At 41.2% G+C, this 22,270-nt stretch overlaps 1 protein-coding gene across 1 annotated transcript; it reads left to right on the top strand.

The window, feature by feature from the left end:
• The first annotated feature begins 9,654 nt into the window (after positions 1–9,654).
• On the top strand, positions 9,655–21,441 carry LOC149456977 (olfactomedin-4-like). Its single transcript, XM_089684264.1, has 5 exons — positions 9,655–9,801; positions 13,608–13,754; positions 14,995–15,207; positions 15,904–16,057; positions 20,127–21,441. The coding sequence occupies exons 1-5, from the start codon at positions 9,745–9,747 to the stop codon at positions 20,984–20,986; spliced, it is 1,431 nt and encodes a 476-aa protein (XP_089540390.1). The 5' UTR covers positions 9,655–9,744; the 3' UTR covers positions 20,987–21,441.
• The last annotated feature ends 829 nt before the right edge of the window (positions 21,442–22,270 follow it).

Here is a 22,270-nt window from a genome sequence, read left to right on the forward strand (position 1 = left end):
AATTTGTGTACAACAAGGGTGCCCATACATGGACTGAATTCCTCTCAGTCCCTGCTGAACCAGCCAAATTTTGATCCATTTATGATCGGCTTAAGTGATGGGTAGTCTAGACAGGCCCCTACAGTATATCATATGGAGGAAAACTAAAAAAAACAAAGTGGTTATTCATATAGGTACAAATATAGTGCTTGAACAATTACATTTCTATCCAGCATCCCTGAGTGGATACTGATTAGGTAAGAAAGTTGAGTAGAGGGCCAACAGAACTAATAGCAGAGAAATGGAGATGAATAGAGTAATTTCACCTCTATCCAAAACTGAAATTTGAATATTGAAAATTTTTTAAAGTAGTCCTTGAGCTCCAAATTCTTGGGGAAAGGTTGCCCTCGCAAGCCGTATTTACTATTGCATGTACACAGGTGTTAAATGACTATTATGCTTATGGCTTTTTTTCCTGGAAAGTGGACCAAGCTTGTAATGTACTATTGTATACCCTGTCTGCAGGGTAGAAATAGCAGAAGCCAATTACCTTTGTGAATGTCTCAAGCTTTGTTTGGCACACAAAAACGGCCTGCTAAGTGTGTTTACCTTAATAGCCCCAGGCGACAAGTTGTTTGATCAGGTCCTCTTTCAACACAAGGTTTCTGTATACAATATTATGGTGTAAATACAACTACTGAGATTACTATGTTGTCCAACTATCTTTTTTCATTTGCCATTATATCCCTTTTTGGAAAGATTTTCCCCCACTTTCCGTTCTGGTGACAGTCACCATGTCAATAATTAAGGTAAATTATCCTGAATGGAACTACAGATTTTTTTTTTTTTTTGCCGACAGATATTGTAACCCCTGTCCACTGCAGCTCACCATAATTCACAATATTGCAATACCATGTGTTACAGAAAATAGTACCTATATGGAAGAAATGTATATTTGAAATATATTTAAAAAATATTGTTCCCAAATATATTGACATATATTTGAAATGCTACAATTTTGGTCATATGCAATATATTTCAAAATATATTTGAATATATATATATATATATATATATATACTGTATGTTCAAACGCCTTAATCTACAAATCTACATTTTTGGAATGCATTTACAAATATATGTAAAAATATATGTTAAAATTTTTTTTTTATAAATCTGAAGAATATATTTAAAATATATATATTTTTTAAAATATATTTTTTTTAATGTATTCTTCAGATTTTTTTTACATATAAAAAAGTCATTTTAACATATATTTTTACATATATTTGTAAATGCATTACAAAAATGTAGATTACTTGATTCCCTCATCAGCACAGTCAGTATTGAAGGGGGAATTCTCTCACAGGGCTATTGTGTTAGAGGGAGGCAAAGGAGGCACCCCCCTTGTGCTCATATACAAGGTTTATTGGGTATATCTTGAAAAATAGGCTGTTCACTTTGCAAGGGAATTTTCCCTTAACTTAGAGAATGAGGCGAATCTCTGCTGACTTCCATCATCCAAGTATGTACAAGCAAAAACAGTGGGGTTTTTTTTGGTATTCCTTGCACGTAATTGGGTGTTCTTTGCAAAGTGAATTTTCATCACATTCAGTAAGGTAAAGCTGGCCATGTGGAGCTCTAGTTTCTGACAATTCCTGCTAATTCTGCTGAAATCCAAGCTATGGGAGACTTTGTTGGTAGCACCAAGCTCAACAAAGCTCAAATGAAAAATTAAGGAAGTAGCTGAAAACTTGTCAGCCAAATGGTGACTGCATCCAATCTGATATAGTCAATGAACGGTGACTGTATCCAATCAGACAGAGTCAACGATGTTGATGCTGTCTGAATACAGTAGACAACAGGGGAGATTCCTTCATCCACACTGTTTAACATGGATGGGGGATTTGAGTTCCTTAATAGGCATGGCTAGCCGAAGGCAGGCCATAGACGGGCTGTTTATCGGCCGAATTGTTGTCCGATAAATGAAAAATCGGTCGGCGCCGATGCTGCCACCATCGTCCACAAAAAACGGCCGTTTTTCGTGGATTTTCCAGCATGACCAATAAAAGCAAACAGCCGATGGGCAGACCCCACTAACGGCATGAATATCGGCCGATTTTTCGTGTGGACGAAAAATCGGTCGATAAACGACCTGTCTATGGCCTGCATAAGGGAGAATCCAGACAACTCATTTTCTAAAAAATAATTACTAAGAACCCCTAGGTCCAGGCTGTCCTCTTATCTCAATGTAAATCATCTCCATTGAAACTATTTAAAACAAATTACTACCAATGGTAATAAAAACGTAGTCAATGTTTCCTGTTCCATCAGTTTTCATGTCTATTCTTATTTGCGGTAGAGTTAATAGTTTATTGGCTGTTGTTTTCACACTAACGCTCTATCCAACTTTTCTTGTCTCAGATCTAGATCAAACTGGTTTAGTCTTTTCAAGGTCTTACAAAGGTGGTGATATTGTTTCAGATCAATGAAAGTATAATTAATCAATGAATGGCTGCAGTGTAAATATACATACCAAAGCCCAATATATCATAAATGAAGTGTTATTGTGTCTATTGTATAGCTTTTTTTTGGCGTTTTACTTATATTTTTTCCAATATTTTTAAATTGTGTATTTTTAAGTGTGCCTAGGGTCTGATTAATAATGGGTAAGCACATTTCAAAATATTTAAAAAAATTGACAGCATTAGAATTAGCGTGTCAGCTCTAAAACATAACATCTACAGTTATAATAATACAATTAACCTTTAACATAAAAGTGATAGTAACTAAATAGATTGAAAGTGCAATGTTTTGAGTTGCTTACTAGACATGTGCACAGCGGAAATTTTCGTATTGTTTTGCTGCGGATGCATTGGTTTATTAAAGAATTCTGTTTTGTCATATTTGTTATGTGGAACCAATTGTTTTTGGAATTCGTTTTGTATCTTCAGCATTTGCTTGATATATTAGTTGGTCCAGGTGGATTCGAAAAAATTTGGCAGTTTTTCCAAAAGATTGCAATATATTCAACAACTAATTGGGAGGATTCAATATTTTCTGATGCTAGATCAATTATCAAGAGAAATGGTATGAGCTGATACAATATCGATACAATATATCGACTGGCGTCATGTGCATCCGGATTAAAGAATGGAACGAAATATGGAGCCATTCGTTATCCAAATACGAATTATTGAAAGAGTTCACAAACTGAATTCATTTCCCCATGGGATCAAACTATCGCATCATGTGGCATCATCAGAATGAAACATTTGTTATAACTTTTTTTTCGGATTTGTTGACATTTGCTACTATGTCCATTTGGAGATTCGTATACATCTAAATCTCTGAAAATGACATTTTTCTCCAAAAAACTTGTCTATTGCTTGCAAATTCAGTCTACTGAGTTAGTCAATGCATCAATTTAACACTAAACCTTCTGTTGTCATTGATGTATAACATTGTACAATAACCTGCTGATACTAAAAATACAGTATATTTAAAAACTGGGGGACACATCCTTACTTATGTCTCCCCTGAAACTCATCCCTATAGGTCTTTGACCCCTTCCCTCAACTTCTGACCGAAAATAATCTTTATTAACTTTCCTCATTCCAGGGTTTCTACTGTGCCATTAGCTCCGCTCATTTTCATTATATCCTCCCCTTTCTCACCATTCTCCCATAGCCCCCTTGTCCAGACCTACATGCTCTGCCAGCAGTCTAAACCACCTATCTGTGATCATAGGCTCATAAAAAGGCCCTCCGGCATATGTAGCAACCCTCTACATAGCCAGGGAGAGCTAGTTACTTTTTTTTAGATAGAAAGGCTTGGTAGCAGCCTGGGCATGAGTCAGCAGGGTCAAATTTAGGTCAGGGCTGAGGGCTCTGCAGATTAGTTCCCTGATACTTCCCTGTGATCTAGAAGCTTGAAGAAGTCTTCAGAACTCAGAGGGTGGGGTGAGGAGGGGATGATTTGCATACATAAGGGATCTTGACAAATCCCCATGCAGGAGATCTGGCATGGGGTCAGGACAGCCCTTAAGTATTACTGAGCCTTCTAAGCAGCAGGAAAGCTTGGGTGGAAGATGAAGTGAAAGACTGAGATGCGGGAGCCTGGGAAGGGGCCCAGTGGGAATGTGCCTACCTCCAGGCAGAGTTGCTGAAAAGGAGGATCTCTCAACCTCAGGAGTCCCTTGAGAGAGGACGACGTGTGCAGTAGGGAAGGAGCCAGCCCAGCAGAAGGCCTGAAGTCAGCCACCAACCCAACAAACTCACAGGAGAGGAAGAGTGAGTAGTCCTACACCCCCTGGGGTGTAGCAACTCCTAAGGTGGTAGTGCTACACATATACATATATATATATAGGCATTGCTGACGTTTGGGTCCTGCACAGTCAGGCAACGTGCATCTTCCATACAGACTTGTATCCAGGAGACAGTAACCAGTGCTTGAGCTTGTTTTTTGTGATTTTATTAGGGGATTTAGAATTGGATAGGGTAATGGGTGTATGGGATGCCCAAGGGTAATAGCAACAGAGGACAAACTCCTTAGCAACCATGTATAAGTCTTTACAGCAAAAAACTCTTCTGGAGAGCTAGCCAGCATCTCTTATAGTACTGCCCCAGACCCCAGATGAATCCTCTCTTCATCCAGGTGTACTGGGTGAATCCCTGGACAGAGGATCCAGTACCTGTCACTTCAAAGCAAGACAGTCCCGGGTAGTCACTAATCTGATTTCCTACCAGAGTCCCCTCTCTGGCCCAGGGAGTGCAGATTTACTCACTTAGTGGCTGCTATCAGGCCTTCTAGCTCAGCCGGTCCTTCCCTGCCACACAGATGGTCCTCTCTCAGGGGGTTGGTGAAGTCCCAAGCTTTCTTCCTTCCAAGATTCCTGCCTGGAGGTGATCCCCTCTCCAATCTGGGCCCCCTCCCAGGCTTCTGCTCTCCAGCCTCACTTCCTCATCTTCCACCCAAATTCTCTTCCAACTCTTCCCTTGCTGAGCAAACTCAGTTACGTTTAAAGACTGCCCTGGCCCCAAGTCAAGCCTCCTGTTGGGCATTGGCAGGATCCTCTAAGAGTACAGTCCAGCCACTCCTCGCCTCCGCCCACCGCTTCTAGATTTTTCTCCAAAATTCTAGAGCAAGGGAAAATCCCAGGGAGCTGGTCTGCAGAGCCTCTCAGCTCTAACCTAAGTTTGATCCACCTGTCTATCACACCAAGGCTGCTACTCAGCCCTCCTCGCTAGCAGCTAGGGCTCCCCCTAGCTACCCAGGAGGGTGCTACATATATCTAAATTTCCTAGTTCCAAAAAGTCTGGATGATTAAACCCAGTAAAGGCCCAATACATTATCATAACTTCAGTTGTTTGGAATATATTACTATTATGCTCAAAAGATAAGTTGAAGCTCAGGGCAAAGCAGCCTTTTCACTTTGGATGGAATGGAAATGCGGCAGCACATCAGACAGTTGACTTGTCCAAGAGTGTATGATCATATAAAATACGGCAAAGCTACTCGACAGGCAGACACAGGAGCAGGAAGGCAATATTCTTGTCCCTGTTTCTGCTCAAGGGGTAGCTTTTATGGTATGAACTCACATGCTTGGACAAGTCAACTGTCTAATGTGCTACTGCATTTTTGTTTCATCCTGAAATAATCACTGGGCACGCTGGCTCCAGTTTGGCAGCACTCCACGAAACAGGGACATCCCTTAGAAGCGGGGAAAGAACCCAGAGTTGAGAATCCATGCATGTAAAGTTTAATTAAATGCTCATTGAGAGAGTTCAGTGTGCATTTAACATATTTTATGCATGTTATTTACCTGTAAAAGCTTCCCTTGTGTAGCTGTCCAAAACCTTGAGACTGCTGCTTGGTGCCACCATCTTTTATGTGATGTCAGCAACCTCAGCGCATTCAGAGCTTCTTCCTTGGCAACTACTTAAAAGAATATGTAGGCAGGTGACGGGAAGGGTAGAAGAGCTGGAACAGCACATACAGTACATACAACTAGACACTCCTGGAAAAGGAGAGTGCTATTATGTGCAAGGAGGGAGGGAACTGTGCTAGAGAATTAACTAGTTCAATAGCACATGGCAAGTGAATAAAACATATATTATGAATTGGAAAAACACTGCAAATAAGCACCTAAAAATACCTTTCTGTTTTTTACCTGCAATGTTTTTTAAGTTGGTCTTTTTAACTACTTAAAGCGGAGTTCCACTCAAAAGCGGAAGCTTCACTTATTTGCCTCGTCCCCCCCTCCACTGTTATATTTGGCACCTTTTTGGGGGGGAGGGGAGAGTGGGTACTTGGTTTTGACAGGTACTCGCTTCCACTTCCAACTCAGTTCGCTGCGGCGAAGTGAACTGGAAGTTCAGCCCCCTCCTTGATCCCGCAGTCTACTGGGAACTTTTACAGGTCCCAGGAGACTTTCGTACCAATCAGGAGGCGTGGCACGACTCGTGCATGCGCAGTGGGCACCAGGCTGTGAAGCCGCAAGCTGTCACAGCCTGGTGCCCACAGTAGAGATGCCAGCGCCATGGAGGACAGAAGGAGAGAAGGGACAGCGTGGGTGAGTACATTGCTGGACCCCGGGACAGGTGAGTGTGTGTTTATTAAAAGTCAGCAGCTACAGTTTTTGTAGCTGCTGACATTTAATAAACAGAAAAATGGCTGGAACTCCGCTTTAAGCTCTGGAAGGATTCACAGATACCTTGTGAGTTCCCTAAAAAAAAATCATACAGGCAGGTTTCTCCAATAGAGGTAGTAATATACCTGGTGACCCATGGCACCTACCATGTGCATTTATTATTTTTTGTTTCTGGAGCCCGTAAAGCATTGCACCAGAGATCAGCAGATTACTGGTGCCATGCAAGTCTCCTGCAGACCTGTTAGTATATCTGCTTGCCCATATGGGATGTTCGGGCCAGGGGCAGACTGACAACTCATGGGGACCCCAGGCAATAGGGGATCATGGGGCCCCTGTGTCCTTGCCCAAACTCAAAAAAGCCTATGAAAAAGGTACCAGGGGCATCTCATGGGGCCCCCTACTGACCCCGGGCCCTCGGGCATTGCCCGAGTTTCCAAATGGTCAGTCCGCCCCTGGTTCAGGCAAGCAGATATACTGACAGGAAGACTCAATGACCTACCATGGTGCTCTACAGCAGTTCATTGAGAACTACAAACCGACATCCCCTAAGGCTGTTGGTACTTGCAGTTTCTCCTTCACAATGAATGAGTGATGCAGCTGGGCGGGGGGGGGGGAATATGGAAAAGATCCCCCACTAGCTGTGAAAGCAGGGACAAGTCTGATCATAACATGTTACATGTTACACCCTGAATATGGGTGTAACATGTTCTGAAAGGTGAACCTATCCTTTAAATAAGTTGAAACTAGGCTTGAAAACCTATTCTGTGGAAAATATTAGATTACCACCTCAGTAATCTTTTGAAAAGTCTAGATTCCTGGTTTCAATATATTCCGAATCACTGGCCTAAATCAAGAATGCACCACATGACATTAGACAACCCAATCTTCATTCTTATTCTTGTTCAGGGATTACAGAAGACAAGGAATGACCAGGCGCTTAGAAGGAAGGCATCCAAACGCACATGCACGGCAATGGCACTGCAATCCAATCATGCTTGGGTTTCTGCTTCCACTCACCATGCCTGACTTGTGGTCTCAACCCTGCAACACAAGAATCCTTCCATTTAGATAAAGTCAGCAACCAAGTGAGGATGAATAAAATTTCTCCTTATTATATCAAAGGAGTACACGTGTTCCAAACATAGCCTACACTGTTTGGTAAGATCATGCACGCACCTCATTTCAGTGTTGGCACCTTGAGACTGAGTCCAGGCCTATAGTTAGTTAGTTAGGGTCTCTGTTTGTGTCAGGCCACAAGTGTTGTTACTGATTATTGGAAGGACTCCACAACTTAAAGTGACATTTCACATTGGAGAGCTGATAAAATCCTACAAACTCAAGCTAGACTGGCATTTTGCTCAGAAGGAATACTCAGGCATGTGCTACAGGACAAGTTATGGGAGAGGGAATACTGTAGATTTGTGTAAGATTGTAAGCTGTTGTGCTGCACCGCAGGCTAGCCCATACCGTACACCCATACACTGATTCCTGCGCTTTTAGGGTAATAACAGGTAAGGTGTGGCAGCTTATTAGTGCCCGCCAGTAGGTAAATTACTACACTTTCTACCTTCATCCATCAGAAGGCGCCATGCTGTGCAGCACAAGGGTCTCAGCCTTTGGGCTGGGTGGATGTAAATTTATTGTATGTTCCCAGCATTTGTGGTTGTGTTTATTTGCCACATCTAAGTAAAATTCTGTTGTGGCAAAAGCTGGTGTTGGGGTTGCCTTCCTCGTTCGTGACTTCACTGTATCGTGGGGAGCCCACCCCGGTACACGGCTTACGCAAGCAAAGCCACTTTCCATTATCTTCAGTGCTCTCCTACTGAGCTGCAATAATCACCAGACATCAAAGAAAAAAACATCAGTCCTGAAATCTGGAAATTTCCAGTAGAGATCTGCTTCCAACAAGACCTTTTAAAGCTGTCTTAATCACTCAGTGGCCGTTTATTAGGTACAACTATTGTACCTAGTGCAAACTGTGTTTTGTTTGTTTTTTTAATGGAGCTGGGTCTCACAGAGTTACCATAATATTCTTTATGAAAAGATGGGTGGGGTGGGGGGCATTGTGCAGATTTCTGATGCCACAGCAATAGGAATACAAGAGTGATCACACTATGGTTCCCATCCTTGTTCAATCACTATTTGCTATAAAATACATAATAAGTATTAGGTTGTCACCCAATCCACCTTAAAATACTAAAAGTGACTACTGCATCATGAAACTGCCAATTAAAGTGTATGTAAACCCTAACAGTGAACTTCTCCTATTTGGACTTATTTATCTATTCAAAAAACCTAAACAATATTTTACATATACTGTATATCTATATATAGCGATCAGCGGTCTTTAATTACTGAGTTCTCATTCTTAATAGCAGCGAGGGACAGATGCTGCACTGGGCTGATGCTGCATTCTCCTAGGTTAGTATGTAAGTTTATTTTTTTTTTAATTCTCAAACTTCCCTTTAAATATTATAAAGAAGAGGAGTATAGGAGGTTTGTTTTTTAACAATGAAATCTAAATTCTGATAACTAATGTCATTTGGGTGTGATTTTTTTTTTAGGTATGATGACAGCTGTATAACACATATAAAAGAATTGTTCATGCTGAATGTTTGTGCTCCAAACTTTGTATAGGTAAAAAAAAAAAAAAGCAATCAAGGCAATTCTCTGAAGCTACATCTACTTATTTTTAATGGGGTTATCCTCCCTGGGGATGTCTCTTTACATCTCTTTATGTTTTTCCTCCATTTACATGTCCCCGTTATCTGTATTTTTACATGCTTCCCCTCTGAGGCTGAGTTCCAGGAAACAATCAGTAACAATTCCCAGACATTTTATGGCTTAAGGCAGCATTTTAAATTCCTTTACTGCAAGGATATTTCATATGCAGATTTAGAAGGACATTACTACACCTATGTCAACACAGTGATTTCTCAAGTGTTAGGCACAAAACAGGGTGTGTGTCTTTGAAAGGAACAATGGGATGGGGGGTGATGTATAAGGGAATGTGGAAATTCCTAGTGGTCACTCCTCCCTAAATTGTCCTCATAAATAGAGCTGGCAGTGTCCCAGCACAAGACAGGAACAGCCAGGACCAAGAAAGTGACAAGATGTTTTCACTCCTGATCTTCGCTGTGGGCTTTCTGCAGGGTCATGCAGTCTACCTGGTGAGTATCCAGCATCTCTGCCCCAACCTAAAGACTCACTATAGCTTTCTAACAGTCTTTATGGGGGATTTACTAAAACTGGAGCACTCAAAATCTGGTGCAGTTGTGCATGGTTGCCAATTAGCTTCTAACTTCAGCATGTTTAATTAAGCTTTGACAATAAAACCTGGAAGCAGATTGGTTTTCATGAAGAGCTGCACTAGATTTTGCACCCTCCACTTTTAGCAAATAACCTCCTATCTGTTTTGTTCCATTATAGACTTCTGAAATACACAAAGGGTCAGCCCAATCAAAAGTCATATTTCAAATCTTGGTATTTAAACTATCTAATAGTTTTATAGTTCTGTATTTAAGTTTCTGGTTCTGCACACCTGCCATAGAATTCTAAGTAGATTACATTTTCATTGGAGTTAATTAAAACTGGAGAGTGTAAAATTTGGTGCAGTTGTGCATGGTGGCCAATCAGCTTCTAACTTCAACTTGTTCAGTTAAAGCCTGACAAAAACCTGGAAGCTGATTGGTGTCTATGCACGGTTGCACCAGATTTTGCACTCTCCAGTATTAGCAAATCAACCTCATTGTCTCATTCATAATTGATCTGAGGAGGGCAGGAACAAATCTAGGAACTACGGCATGGAGATCTTATTGCTGGAGAACCCCCATGAGATACGAGATCTGGTATCCACTAGGTAGTGGACCTCAACAGACTATAACTATGAAATATTGCTTTGAGATGGACTGACTTGTAGGCCAGGTACACATCTATCCATGCCTGCCTTTTTTTCATTTTTTTAAGTGCATTTCTAATGTCTGTAGCACATTGATTTGTGGTGCATTTGCAATAATATTTGTTTTTTTTTGTGTTTTTGGTTTGGCCAGTGAAAATGAGTTTTCGTAGACTTCTAATGGCCTTATGGTACACAAACAGCAAGTCATATTTTTTGCAATGCTGCACATAGATGTGAATGGCCTCATTGGGTAACGTTTTCCTCTGACACATTTATTTATTTCAGGTACTTATATAGCACCAATAATTTATGCAGCGCTTTACATACATATATTGTACATTCACATCAGTCCCTAACCCTCAAGGGGCGTACAATCTAAAGTCCCTAACTCACATTCAGACATACACATACTAGGGACAATTTTAGACAGGAGCCAATTAACCTACCAGCATGTCTTTGGAGTGTGGGAGGAAACCGGAGTACCCGGAGGAAACCCACACAGTCACAGGGAGAACATGCAAACTCCAGGCAGGTGATGCCGTGGTTGGGATTTGAACCAGCGACCCTAGTACTGCCAGGCATTTAGCCACTGTGTTGCCCACATCCATTGTTTTGCGTTCTGACGAGTGTATTAAAATGCAAATGCAGGAAAAAGGCTATTTTATCATTTGCTAGAGACAAATGGGCATTTAAAGTGTAACCAAAAGCTTTCTGTAACCAAACGCTTGTTTTGTTGAAATAATCCTATATAGGTACACTGTGACAGTGATTTACTAAAGCTGGAGAGTGCAAAATCTGGGGCAGCTTGGCATAGAAACCAATCAGCTTCCAGGACTTATTGTCAAAGCTTAACTGAACAAGCTGAATTTTGAAGCTGATTGGCTACAATGCACAGATGTACCAGATTCTGAGTGCTCCAGTTTCAGTAAATCTACACCTGTATGCATAGCGATTTTTTGCAAATTCAGATTTTTTTTTCCTGGAAAGTTTGTTTCAATACTCCCTTTAACACTTGCTTTAATCTGAGTGTTCTATATAGAAAAGCTGCAGTGCATCTTTAAAAGAGAAATGTAGACTATGGAGGAGATTTACTAAAACTGGAGCACTCAGAATCTGGTGTAGCTGTGCATGGTAGCCAATCAGCTCCTAACTTCAGCTTGTTCAAATACGCTTTGACAATAAATCCCGGAAGCTGATTGGTTTCTATGCAGAGCTGCACCAGATTTTGCACCATGCAATTTTAGTAAATAACCCTATTTCTTCAAAAATGAAACTTTTATTGCAAGGAATGGTTAAATGTTGATTCCTGTCAGGGCAAAGTAACAGGAAATTAGATTTATGGGGATACTGTATAACAAAGTTGAACAGAAAGCCCCCAGTTTGCCATATTGTAGGGAAACGACACATGTTTTTTGACAGACTTTTTTGCTGCTTCAGGAAATCACTGCAAGCATATGATAATGAATAGGATTAAGTTTCACAAATATACCTGACCTTTAAAGCTCCACTGCAGAACACTGAAACCCAACATCCTTCCAACCAGAAATATTATTGACTGATGTTAATTCACATACCTGTTGGAATATATACGTGTTTAATGCAATTACATTTTGTAGGTGCATTATATCCTCTTAGTTATATTCTTTTGATTTTTTTTATATTATTGCAATAAAATTTACATTAGCTATATAACAATTTAGTTATTAATAACTATAGCACTATAGTCACATATAGAAGCTTTACCTAATCCAGATATCCTTTAGTTTTACCGGATAAGCCCTGAAATTTAGAACTCTTCGGGTTTTACTTCATCATACATAAAACAACTAGTATATCTAAAATTAAAATTACATTACATCAAATGCATACTAATATCTTTCTCCAAATTTGAACAATTTAGATTTATGGTAAGATTGCTTTTAATTTAGTATTAGTGTATAATTCAAAAAAGTGATAACTATTATAAAACTGCATTAAAGCGTACCTATTCTAAAACAACCCCAGGCTCTGGCAATTAGACAGTGGTAGACAATTATTTCATCTTGATTTTGCTGCATTTAAAATGTATAGCATAGGTTTCTGGTTAAAATACCCACAAGAGGTTGGAGTGCTTTACTAAAGGAGTAAAGACTTCACTTAGGAAAGTAAATGTACACTTTACAAAGTTAAATTTGCTTTGGCTTGGTAAATAGGGTGACGTTGTCTTCATTAAAATTGTTCCATTATATACAAGCAAAAAACTGTTTTTTAATTTTTTTCCTTTGCAAATAATTGGGAATCCAACTAGAACACAGCATCTTCTCCAAAGCAAAGTAAAATTGAATTTGATCCGTTGCGCAATCGGAAGCCAGTGGAGGGATTGGCAGAGGGGGGTGGTGGAGACAGAGCGGTTGGAAAGGTGAATGAGTCTGGCAGCCGTATTCAGGATGGACTGAAGCGGGGATAGCCAGCGGCGAGGCAGGCCAGTGAGGAGGGAGTTGCAGTAGTCGAGTCGTGATATGATGAGGGAGTGGATGAGCTGTTTAGTGGTTTCTGGAGTTAGGAACGTGCGGATTTTGGCGATGTTGCCATTGGCTTCAAAGTGGCTGTAAACCTCACATATGAAATATGAGCAAAGCATATCCCTCTATAGCGTGTACATTTCTCAATTTGGAGCACTAAGTGTAATTTCCTGTGTTTACCTGACACCAAGAGAAAAATGGTGACAGGAGAGGGACCTCCAAGAGATTGACAGCCTCAGCTCACTTTCGGTGAGCTGTGTGAAAGGCAGTGTGTCTCTTCCCTCCAATCAGCTCTTAGAGTTCTCACTGAGCTGTGCAGTGTGTAATGTCAGTTCACCCCCATTTTTCTGAACTCTCAGACAAGTTTCTAAATTCTGGACTTTGAATGGAAGTAGAGAAGAGATAACTGAAGATAAACAGGTACAACTTATGTAGGATGATTTGCTTCATCTCTGTGTATCACCTGAGGCCAATCACTTCACTGGGTATATTTAAGGGTTAACAACCACTTTAAGAAAAAAATAACAATCCGTGTGAATATTTTTTACTTACTCATTACTTACATTTTCCTGTACAGATAAACAGCACAGGCACAATGAATGAACAAGAAGTATGCCAATGCTCTGTCATCCTTCCCGACAATACATTCCCAGCAGATCGTCTGGAAGCTCTAGAGATATCCAACCAGAAACTGAGTATCAGTGTCAATCAGGAGATCACCAAAGTAAGAGCTGAGAGCAAATAAGATCATTTTTGACTTAAAAGTTTGTTTATTATGCAGTTACACATAGTGCCACATAATGCAGCATAGAGTGCACTCTCAGCACAGAACAAACATTCCCCATGAACGTTTATATGCACCCACTCGGCATTAAAGCCCACCGCCTAGCCACTGCATATATGTGTACAGCTGGTAGGAACAAATTGAAATCCAGATCTTAATAGTACAGATGCACATCACCTTTGATGGATGAAGGGACAATTTTACTTCCTCCAGTGACATAATTGCAGGGACATCTTGTTCTTTCAATGATACCACTGATGCAGGGTCCTTTTTCCACAGTGACACAACAGATGCAGGTGCTTTTCTACCTAAAGCTCTTTTCACACATAGTGCAGTGACCTGCATTTTACCGCACTGGATGAATGCAGGTCACCACTAGGACATCCAGAAAACAGTTGCTTTCTATGTGTCGTGTTCCCAATGCAACCCAGCCCAGAGGTGAGGTGCAGTGAGCTGCAATAAAAAGCAGGCATGCTACATTTTATTGCAGCATACAAGAAGGGATTGCATGTCACTTTACAGCAGCGCCACACCACACTTCTGTGCAGTGACATGAATGAAGTGTCGCTTTGTGCACTTCAAATAAAGTTGAAAAAGAAAAAAAAGTGAACTGTGTGATGTGCTGAAATGCACATCACACTGCCCCCTATTGCCAGCTCACTGCAGCTGGGAAGGAGAGCTACCGCACACTAAACTGCTGGGGTTTAGTGTGAAGGCAATGCGAATGGACCCTTACAGTGACACCATCAACACAGGGGCATTTATTCCCCACAGCAAAGCTAGGACATTTTTTTTCTGTCACTTGTAGTTCCCCACTATATTGCAGGATAAAATGTTACTTATTTTTCAGTGTAGTGTGATGCATCCCAGACCCTACTACTCAACTTCCCACCAGGGTGTAGTCTGACATCTGCGCCCTGGGCACTAGATGGCCTGGTCCCGGAATTGGGTACATGGAACAGGCATTTTCGCTCTGGGCACCAGATGGCCAGACGGCATTGGGTTCATAGAAAAGATTCACCATGAAGAGGTTTAGCACAGAGGTGGAGAATTCATTTGTACATAAATATGCACATAGAAAAAAATTCACTTTAATGACACTTTAATAAAACTGATTGTCCACTCTTTTTAAAGTTGCTATCTTCAGTTCTATGAGCAAAAACTATTTTTTTGTCCCTAGATACAAAATTATCAAGTCACATTGAATGAGTACATACTAAAGCTGAAGAACCTAACTCGGCGTGTGGAGATCGTTGAACTGGGTGGTATCTCCTATACCGAACTGGACTTCGAGTTACTTAAACTGGAGATCAGAGAAATGGAGTCTTTGGTGATCAAGCTTAAGGCGTCCATCAATGGGTCCAACACCTTGGTGGAATCACTCTTTGTAGAGGTACGCTAACAATTGTTATGTTTTTTCAGCTACAGTTCATCTTTGAAAAATAAAATCGTTATCTTGTTAAAGCCCAACTTTTTTTTTTGTTTCGGGTAGGGAAAGGTCAGAACATCTGTCTGGATTATATTACTGTCTGTGTTTCCTTTGAGATTTCCCAATGTGGTCACTGAGCCATGCAGTGACTAGGATCCCCCTGCTTTCCCCACTACTTTAACTCATCTTTGAATGTAAACTCTACGTTGGCGGTCATACTGGGCCAAGGACTCTGCCTGCCCTACGTTACAGTGCTTGGGCCCAGCCGTTGCCTGTTCAAGCACCCATTGGGGGAAGGGAAGAGTCAGTTCTTCCCCATACCCACAAGAACTGGAATCTGTTTCTCTCTAGAGGTCAAGCAGAGTAGCATGCAGTGGAGTAAATGGAAGACAAGCATAAGCAGTGGTGGGGGGATATAGGCTGTCAGATTAACCTACTGCATTGCCCTACACCATGTAAATACAAATCCCATGTTTATTTTTCAGTTCACTTTCCACTAAGTAGAAGCATTTTTGGCATTGTCGATGTCTTTTAAATTCTCTAAATATGTTCCTTTCACCCTTTTTTGGTCCATTCCTTCTTCCTCTAATGTTCTTCTATCCTCTGTGCTGTTTTAAATTTAACTTTACTTTAATATATCCCTCTTCTTTCTTCTTCCAGATCCACAACATCTCAGTTATGGTGAACCAGCTGGAGTCATACGACAAGAACAATGTCTTGGCCGTAAGGCGGGAAATTGCTGCTCTGCGTAAGAAACTGGAAGAGTGCGAGAAACACCAAGGTGTTCCAGCTCCACCTCCACCAGTCAGTTACGGTAAGTCAGCAGCTTAAGACACTGAACATTTTAATAACCTTCATAATTAATATTTTACTTATCTGACTTGAATAAACTAATATCTATTTGGCTAGTATGTACCTCAATGTAGATATAAACCCTAACAATGAACTTCCCTAATTTACTCCCTTTTGGTTTGTTAGGCCTCATGTACACTGCTGCTCCTAACCATGAGTTTAGGAGCTTTTGGCATTTTTTTTGCCAAAGCCCCTGAACTCAACTCAATAAAAACCTATGTGTCCATGTACACATAGGCTATTACCAAAGTTTGGGAGCAGCAGAGTTTAGGGGCAGTTAAAGGTTCCTTCTCCGAACACAGAATAATCCCGTTCAGGAGAGGAACGTTTTGGCCACAAAACGCTAAACGTGGCAAAAACACATCTAAATGCGGCTAAACACGCCTAAACGCTACCTGCATTTAGTGCTTGGGCATGTATCCATGTCAATGGAAAATACTCTGGCCAATGTAATGAATGAACATCCAAATGTGGCTAAACGCAGGTAAATGCAGTTAAACAAGGTACCTTGTTTACACAAGTTTTTGTTATGTTTAGCATTTTCTGCAGCCAGGAGAGTTTAATGACTAGGTGAGTTCATGTGTATATGAGGCCTTAATCATACAATTGAAAGCATTTTGTGCTCTCTGTTAAATCATTTGAAAAACATTTGTTGATGCTGCCAGAAATCTCGTGAGCTTGTATTTTCCTGTAGTGAGCTAACGACACAGTGCCTATAGTAATCGGAAAACCCAAGGACTCTTATCAGCCTTGCCCACATTACCTCTGTGGACTGCAGAGTACTCTCCCCCCACCCTACAAGTTATGGAGAGCAAAGGGTAATGCATTCTGTAGTCCTAACATACTTCCTGTCCTAGGGTGACAACACTGCTCCTCAATAAATACAGTACAGTGAGTAAGCATTGTCATCCTAAGACAGGAAGTATGTTAATGGCCAGATCACCAGAAAAAATAAAGGGTAAAATTGAGAAACGAAAACTAATGCAGCTACCACATTTGGGGACATGTAAGCTACATATTATAAAATGTTTGCGCGTGGATTAAGGTACAGTTTAAACTTTTGTTAACAGTCTTGCTGTCCCAGGGGACTGAGCCAGCCCTCTTGCTTGCCTCTTGCTTGCCTTTAACCAGCTCCTGAGGCACTATTTCTTCCACTGACGCCAGCAATGTTACATATGGTTGGGGATCTTGGACCCTTCATGGGAGGGTACAGCTGACCAGGTACAGAGAAGCACAAAAGACAAGGATCTGGGAAAGCTTGGAAAATATTGGACAGTAATGGCAGCAGTATAGTACAGAAACAGGGTGTTGGTCTTACAGGCAGGCTGGAGTTCTAATAAGAGACACTTACAGCACAGGGGTGCTGGGCTCAAAGGGAGAAAAGAATAAGGGATATCTAACAGTAGTGGGTTGCGGGGCTTACAGGAACGCAGGTGTAATGGTATGTATAAGGAAAATGAGGGTGCACAGGGGTCCCATAGAATGCAAGTAGACAGGATACAGTAGAGACAAGGACAGAGAAGATACCCATTGGTATCAATGGTGAAGAACCCAGCAAGCCTGAACATACAGTTTATCTGAGGGTCCTTGGAAGGACAGAGGCACAGAGTCTAAGAATCTGCCTTGTCTTCTCCAGAGTTCATGAAGTTTGATATGGATTGTGCCGCAGACAATTTTTCATGTCGCGGCCCTCTCACTCACCCAAGCCGGCAGCTACTGAGAACTAAAAGAATGACTACAGCCCAAGATAGAATGAGTCCATGGAAACACATACAGGCACTGGGAGTGGATGGTAGTACAAAGAGATACTCATAATCACTAGGACTGAGTATTAATGCACAGAGACAGATGGGAATAACTAGGAAGACGCTGAAGCAGGTTGAAAACAAATGTTCTGATAATGAAAGGCAGGCTGAAACTCACTGGGGATCATGGAGGTGTAGGAAGGCTGAAAGCTGAAAGGAATACACAAGGGAAACAAAGGCAAAATTATAATGGAATGCCCAGAGGATAGAAACAGGCAGGGCCTCTGCTAGACTATTTTGCATCCTAGGCAAGATCAGCTACTTGCACCACCAATAATTTACATTAAAAATTATTAAATCAGCAAAACATGAAGTTGCTAAATTTCTTTTAATTTTCAAAAAGAAGTGCCAATAAGATGCCACCAGCACCAGTATTAAAGACAAAATCAGTGTCACAGATGGACTGTATCTGTGGCTGGCAGTGGCAGAGTGACAGTTGCAGTGAGTGGAAGATGATGGATCCACACTTTGACAGATCCCAGGCTGGAATTCCCCAGGCAGTGGGGGGAGATAAAATGTTGTGACAGCAAGCAGCCCAGCCCACACACACAGAGAACACCTGAACTGAGCGATCCCACACAGTGACAGATCCGACACAAACACCACCAACACTGACACAGATCAGCAGGCCAAGCAGGTACTAGAAGAGCAGGATTTGGGATCGTGATGATGTCATCACTCACTGACACATTGCACATATGATGCATGGCCGGCCGGGTCCCACTCACAGAGACACGAGACATCAGAGTCAGACATTACCTTCCTCTGCAGACTCAGCTCCACCTCCGCTGACAAATGGGAAGAGAAGGGCTGGAACAACACAGTGATCATCAGCAGCCACCAGCCAGCTTGCAGTAAGGGACTGAGTCTCAGAGGAACACTAGAAGGAGCAGCAGATCAGCTGCTACACTGGCCCCAGTCACCCGGCCTCTTCCTCTGTCCTTTCTTCCTCCCCTCTGCTGCCCCTCCCCTCAGCTGGAAGATCATTCATGACGTGGTAGCGTTCCACACAGAGTGCCGGCCTGTGCTGAGCCCAGGCGCCCTTAGGTGGCAGTGCGCCCTAAGCGGCCGCCTAGTTTGCCTAGTGGAAGCACTGGCCCTGACAACAGGTGCAAGGATACAGGTTGCTGGCACAAACACAGAAAGTCATTGGGGACAGGCTGAATGACACTGGGAACACTGGGGATACAGAAATAACTTTGATAGGAGGTTCTGGAAGACACTGCAAAGTCTAGAAACAAAGGCGGTCCAGCTTTAGGAACACTAAGAATCCCTGGGTCACTCGGAATTTCTCAGGGATTCAGGGACACTAGAAATCTTGGGGTTTCCTCAGAAACTTTCTCCTAAAGTAAGGGACACTTGGAAACACTGGGGGACATAGTGCTGGAAACATTATCTGTTGCTCAGGCATTGCCTGAGGGAATGGGCACAACTTAAATAAAATGGGGGAGATAGCCTAGCTGGATTGGGCTGGGCATGTAGATAACTGAATCAGCAGGTAAATACCACTCTTGAACACAAGTCCTGTGGGATAGCAGGTAACACCAGAACCCTGTATGGCTGCTGGTCTTTAGGAATAGAAGTGACAGATAAGTAGAAAAGCTGCAGATTTGTGACAAGCAATGGGGCACTATTTCTTCAACTGACATCAATGATGGGACAGTATTCCTTGTAAATGATACCAGCAATGGGTATTTAAAACTCCCACTAATACCAATGATGCAGCATTTTCCTCCCACTGCTACCATATGATGGGGTGCAATCACTCCCACTGATACTAACAATGGGGCATACATTTCCAGGTGCTTTACCAATTTAAATAAATAGCTAGCTCACAAACCCTGATATATTTTTTTAACTCCCACTGACCACTGAGGCTAGAGCATTGTTGCATTGCTACTGCTAACACTGGAGCGTTCCTACTTTCCCTGTCCACTGTTTAGTCTCTCTAAGGTCTGCAGGACAATCAACTGGCTCTTTGTTTAGAAAGTTTGGGAACTCTTGCTTTAATCTCCTAAAAATTGATTATATAATCTTTCAAATTTGAAGGTCTTCATTTCTTTTTAATTCACATCATTTAGCCTTTTCTATGATTTAATTTGTTACCTTATTTTCCTAAAAAATAACTCTTATGAGATATGTACTATTTAATCTTAGGGCATCTAAATATATGAAATTATTGATTAAATCTAGTTTAAATAAATGTATTTCCTTTTAAATCCACAGGTACCTGCGATCATGGTGGTCTTAAAAACATCAGCAAGCCATTTGTGGTGCAGTTGAACTGGCAAGGATTCAACTACAAATTTGGAGGTTGGGGAAAGGACTCTTTTGTAGGTGGTGATCAAGATATACACTGGGTGGCCCCTCTAACCACAGATGGTCGTACAATGAATATCTTACGATTCTCCCCCACTTATGATGATCTCTTGCTGTACAAGAAACCTACAGATAAGATCCTTACCAAGAATCTGGCCTACAACAATATCGACTATTCTGGCTGTGGTCAAGGTGGTGGTGTGATCCTCTTCAACAACTCCATGTATTACAACTGCTACAACACCAGGGACATCTGCAAATACAAAGTAGACACTGGTGCTTTGGAGAGGAAGACGCTCACAGATGCCACCTTCAACAATCGCTTCTCCTACGCATCATCTATTTGGCAAGACATTGACCTTGCTAGTGATGAAGATGGTCTTTGGGTCATCTACTCTACAGAACAGAATTCTGGAAACATGGTCATAGGTAAACTTAACTCAACCACTCTAACCGTAGAGAGATCTTGGTCTACTGCCCAGTATAAACCCGCTGTCACCAACGCTTTCATGATTTGTGGGGTCCTGTATGCAACTAGAACCCTCAATACCCGAAAGGAAGAAATTTTCTATATGTATGACACCAACACAAGCAAGGAGGGCCAAATCAGCATTGTCCTTGACAAGATGATGGAAAATGTACAGAGTCTGAGCTACAACCCTAATGATTACAAGCTCTATATGTACAATGATGGGTATTTGGTTACCTATGATCTTGCCTTCAAGCCACAAGAAAAACCTACAGAAAATTTTCCATTAAGGAAGTAAAATGTAAGTCTTCCTAAAACCCTTACTTGGATTTAGGCAGATGATATCTGAGTCAAACATGATTCCAATGTAAAAAAAAAAAAAGTAGCAAATCAACGTGAACATGTCAATTGACTTGCGGTTCCACAAATCTTTGGAAGATGAATGCCTTGGAGTGATTTGCCTGGAAGTGAAAGCCCTAGCTGATCAAATCTTTTTTTAGTAAACCTATGAGGACAGAAATATGGAAGCTACTACTGCCATCTTGTTTTCTGAAGGTGTAGACTCTAGGGCTATTAAATCTTGTGAGTTTCAAAAGTAATGTGAAAAGGTCTACTGTACTTTGTTTCTATTGTCTGTCAAAACACTGAAAACATTTTTTTTCCCAACAAAAGCCATTCTGAATGCAGGAACATTATACTGTACAAATTGGATATTTTTTTGTGTATAATAATAAATATATATGTTGTATATCACTCTAGACTGCCTGTGTACTGTTTCTATATTAGACTAAATAAATGTGTTGTGCTGTCAAGAAGTGATAAATGTTAAGTCATACATAACTCATTAAAGTTCATATGTATATAAAACAGCCCCAAATCATAAATAAGGAATTATAAATAATTTTAAAAATCCACATTACATAAAGTGGAATCTGATAAATAATGTGACTAAATAATCCAAAAGTTCATGAAAAATAAACAACCAAATATAGTGAAAATCAGGGTGCTCCCTAGTGCATCCACTACAGCCACAGAGATCCCATGCCTCCAATCCTCACCGCTGTGCACACAACCAGGTGGGATATCAAAGCCTCTTACCAAAAAGCCTAGAACACTGGACAAAAGGTCTGACAGCACTTTAGCATGAAATCCCACTACTGATGAATGGGTCGCCAATTGCCTTCGGCCTCAATTCGCCAGCTTAATTTATTGGATGGAAGTGTGGGAAGTAAGCCTCCACTAATAGTGATGGGCTGAATACACCCATGTTTGGTTTACGGTCGAACATTCGAACCTAATGAATGTTCGACAGTGAACTTCGAACTTAATGAAAGTCTATGGGACTCGAATTTGTAAATTCAAAAGTGCCCATTTTGAAGGCTTATATGCAAGCTATTGGCCATAAAAGGGGTATGGGGACTTGGAAACTGCCCTGAGGGACATGAATCAGTGAAAAAAAAATTCAAAAAGTACCATTTTTAAGGTGGCAGTCATTTTTCATTGCGTAAAGTAAAAAAATAAAAATAAAGGAAATTCCTTTAACTATCATGTCGGGGGGGGGATCCCCTTACACTATCTGCAA

Source organism: Staurois parvus, unplaced genomic scaffold (assembly GCF_062004578.1).
Source record: "Staurois parvus isolate SC_StPar_1 unplaced genomic scaffold, SC_StPar_1.0 ptg000340l, whole genome shotgun sequence".
In the NCBI taxonomy this organism is placed as follows: domain Eukaryota; kingdom Metazoa; phylum Chordata; class Amphibia; order Anura; family Ranidae; genus Staurois; species Staurois parvus.